The 3,986-nt window shown below is 52.3% G+C and overlaps 1 protein-coding gene across 1 annotated transcript; it reads left to right on the top strand.

Moving 5' to 3' along the window:
- Window positions 1–1,373: 1,373 nt before the first annotated feature.
- Window positions 1,374–2,207, top strand: LOC140200940 (paraneoplastic antigen Ma2 homolog). Its single transcript, XM_072264584.1, has one exon. The coding sequence runs from the start codon at window positions 1,374–1,376 to the stop codon at window positions 2,205–2,207; it is 834 nt and encodes a 277-aa protein (XP_072120685.1).
- Window positions 2,208–3,986: the final 1,779 nt, after the last annotated feature.

Below are 3,986 nucleotides of genomic sequence, written 5' to 3'. Positions count from 1 at the left end.
GAGAGGTCAACAAAGGCCATAAACAGTCCTGATGTTGCTCCTGGCACTTTTCCTGAAGCTGCTGGGCTGTAAAGGTCATGTTGATCGTGCTTCTGTTCTTCCTAAATCCACACTGCGATTCAGGCAGCATTGACTCGGTGATGTTGCTGATGAGTCTCTGAAGCATCACCTTAGCCAGGACCTTTCCAGCAACAGAAAGGAGTGATATGCCCCTACTATTGCCGCAGATGGCCTTGTCACCCTTGTTCTTATAAATGACAGCGATGTTTGCATTTCTCCATTGCTGTGGGATGTTCTCATCAGTCCAGGCCTTGGTGATGTACTGGTAGAGGGTGCGCATACACCTGTACCCTCCGTTCCTCAGTAACTCAGCAGGGATATTGTCAGTGCCAGGGGACTTGTTGTTCTTAAGCGAATGGACAGCTGATAGAACCTCCTGGAAGGTTGGTGGTAGACTGAGGTCGTGGATAGTAGGAAGTTCAGGCAATTCGTCCAGGATGGTGGGGTCTGCGTCAGAGTCCTGATTCAGCAGGGTGTTAAAATGCTCGGCCCACCTCAGCAGAATGGTATTCTGATTCTTCAGAAGTGTTAGACCATCTGCTGTTTCCAGGGGAGTAATGCATCGATTTATTGGGCCGTAGATGGTTTTGCCAGCATTGTAAAAGTTATGCATGACATTCTTATAGGTGTAAGGGGTTTCTTCTTTTATGTTACTGCGTATGTTAATCAAAATTGTTTCTTTGTTATGTTATAATTAAAGTGGTTTCTCTGTGATGTTAACAGCTGAGACAGTGATTCTTTTTCTAGCAGCTAGCAGCTTGTTTGGGTTACAAGGGGAGAATGAACCAACGGCTGTCCGTGCTATTCTGTCTCATACGGCTGGGAAACGGTGTTTTGGTGGGCTTTTGGAGGAGAGACCGGGAGAAGACAGACCTGCTGGAATCGCTCTGGTTGATCACCTTGGGTGATTCTGAGCTGCGAGTCGAGGGGGTCGGAGTGGATTGCAGGGTGAAGAGAGAAGACCCCGGGTATTTGAGCTCCAACTGTGTGCACGAAGAAATTGAATTTTGATGAGACTGGCGCCTTTTTCTTTTTCTTTTATGTTGTATCTCTATTAATCTCATAGTCCCAGTAAGATTTACAAAGTGTGGTCTGTAAAGTGTACATTGTGTGCGGGCTGATGTTTGATGTTTGAGGTCGAACAGGTGGCATTGCTCAGCAACTGATGCAACCGGGAGACGCAGTTGGGTGGTGGACGGGGTTTCCCCTAGATAAACACGAGCCGATATAGCTGAACATTACTTTTGTGGGGGTAGCGTCCGGGATTGAATGTTCGGTAAGCTGTATAAATCGCCACATTAAGTAGTGCGGAGATGGATCGCGATAAGATTGTAAGCAGGTGTGAGTTCGAGGACGTACCGGTGAATCATGCGTGCGTGTTAGGTGGGGTGGATTTCCGCACTTCGGGAGAAGTACTAGTGCGAGGGTTGAGCTTGATTAAAGGTTTCAGGCAGGTAGAACTGATAGCTAGAAGGTGCGGTAAAGAAGTGGAATCCAGCTGGGTGTTGGTTCGTACGAGTGCTGACGTCATGACGTTGGAACTGCCATCGATGGTCAGCGTCCCGGGGGAGGTGGGGCCATGGGGTCTTCACACCCTCCCGGAGGAAGAAAGTGAGGAGACACCAGAGGGGGAGTTAGATGAGACACCAGGGGAGGTGCCAGTAGCCAGTGGTGGAGGATTAGAGTGGGAAGGCTTGGCCAGGCCCCGTCCCCCAGCTAGAGGTGGGACCTCTGAATTAGCAGCCACCATTACCTCCCTGGTGAGAAGGGCTGAGGGCCCCCCCCCCCCGAAGCTGAGAATTTTCTTAGCAGCCATGTCCACCCTGGAAGAGGAGGACGATCATGAGACGTGGATCGAAAACACGTCCCAGTTGTCAGAGGCGTGGCCAGGCTCGGATGAGGAAAAGAGACAGCAATTGGTGGAAAGTTTGCGGGGAAGGGTGGCCGGTGTCGTCCGGGAGCTGAAAACTGAACAACCCTCAGCTCCCCTGGTGGAGTATCTGGAAGCTTTGGAGGGAGCGTTTGGAATGTCGGGAGATTCCTGGGAGTTTTTAGCAGAGTTTCACCACATGCGGCAGGGTAGAGGGGAAAAGCTCTCAGAATACATTTTTCGGCTAGAGAGAATGCTTACTGGGTTGCGACGCTGAGGGGTAGTGAAGGCTGACAAGGTGGCAAAGTTGAAGTTGAGTCAGATATTTAGTGGTTTCCGGGAAGAGGACAAGGTGGCTTGGAGTCTCCAGCAGTCCTATAAAAGGAGCCCCCTCCATCATTCGGGCAGCTGATTAGAGAGATGCAGGAGGAGGAGGAGAGTGCGTTGGGCCAGAAAGAGGGCTCTGGCCACCGGGGACGATCTTCAGCGGTACAGGAGGTGGTAGCTGGGTTGAGAACCGAGAAACTCAAGGGGTCCCAGGGGTGTAGGGACCCTCACTTGAGGGGATGGATAGGGAGAGTACCACCTTCGGGCGCAGTGGTCTGATGGGTGGCGGGCATCTCAGGAGGAGAGGGGCGACGTGTAGCATGTACTATAACTGTGGGAAAGAGGGGCATTTCCGGTGGGAATGTGAGTGGCCAGGGGTGTGCTACAGCTGTGGGGAAGAGGGACACTTTCAGAGGGAATGTAAGAGACAGGGCACCCCGTGGAGGGCAAGCCCCGGGCAACTAAGAAGGGAGAGATGTTGGGAAACTTAGGAGAGACTCAGTGAGGGAAAGAGCTGGAGTATCTGGAGGAACACATTCCTGGAAATTAGCCATGGCACTCCCGAAAGCCCAAGCCCTTATTCCGGATGGACTGGTGGGACACCGTTCCAGCGTGTCCCTATGGATAGAGGGAATCTTTGCAAGAGCCATCCTTGACATGGTCGCAGGTCACCTTATTGTACCGGTCATTCTACAACAAATATCTAAAGCATTTGCCAGTAACCCCGTTTAATGCACTGGAGATTTGGGGCATAAGTGATGGTGATTACCCGTATGATGGGTACCTGTCAGTGAGACTGGAATTCTCGGAGGGCGATGTGGGAGTGTTAGAAGCCCTTGAGACATTGCTGTTGGTTTGTCCGGACCTGGTGGAAACCGGTGGCGCTGCCCTGCTAGTGAGGACTAACTCCCCTCTTGTGTGACAACACCTGGGAGCCTGTAAGGAGAAGGTGGGGGAGAATTTCTGGAGACCCTCTCGGTACACCCAGTGTTTGGAGCGGTATTCGAAGAAGCAGGTGACCCCCAGGGGCTGGATCCTGAATTCAAACGAGGGATGATGTAGTGTACTCAGGCGAGGCTTAAAGTGATATAGCCAGGAGAAGTGGCACTAGTGATGGGGACCCCAGATTCCCTGGAGTACTGTCGGGCGAGGCCCTGTTAGTACATGCCCCAGAAGACCTTGAAGGGGAGTCCTGGTCACTGGCTGGGGTACTGGTGAGACCTGAATTGCAGAGGCCCTTGGTTGTACAGGCACGCCGGATGGGGATGATTGTAAGGAACACAACGGAGAGGGAGATTACCTTTAAGCGCGGGATGCCCCTCGCGCACTTGTTCCCGGTGACGGTGATGTCCAGCGCCCCCGTGAAGCCCACTGGAGGGAAACTATTGGAGAACAGGGGGCGGCTGACCAAGGAGGCCTTTAACTTTAAGGACTCCCCTGTGCCGCCTGAGTGTAAGAGAAGGCTGGTGGAGAAGATGCTGAAGCTAGGGGATGTCTTTTCTCAGGGCATGTTTGATGTGGGCTGTTCCAAGAGCACTTGTCACACTATCCAGGTGACAAATGACACCTCGTTTCGAGAAAGGTCGCGGCGGTTGGCCCCAGCAGATGTGGAAGATGTGCGGCAGCTGAAGGATGCAGGGATTATTGAGGAGTCCTGAAGCCCCATGAATCCCCCATAGTAGTAGCTAGGAAGAAAAATGGGAAGGTACCCATGTGAGTGGACTATAGG

This window comes from Mobula birostris, chromosome 7 (genome assembly GCF_030028105.1).
Source record: "Mobula birostris isolate sMobBir1 chromosome 7, sMobBir1.hap1, whole genome shotgun sequence".
NCBI classification, from domain to species: domain Eukaryota; kingdom Metazoa; phylum Chordata; class Chondrichthyes; order Myliobatiformes; family Myliobatidae; genus Mobula; species Mobula birostris.
This window is presented reverse-complemented; position numbering and strand designations above follow the sequence as displayed.

Excerpts from the sequence above, each read along its gene's own strand:
- LOC140200940 (XM_072264584.1), top strand. The coding sequence starts at position 1,374 with ATGGATCGCGATAAGATTGTAAGCAGGTGTGAGTTCGAGGACGTACCG.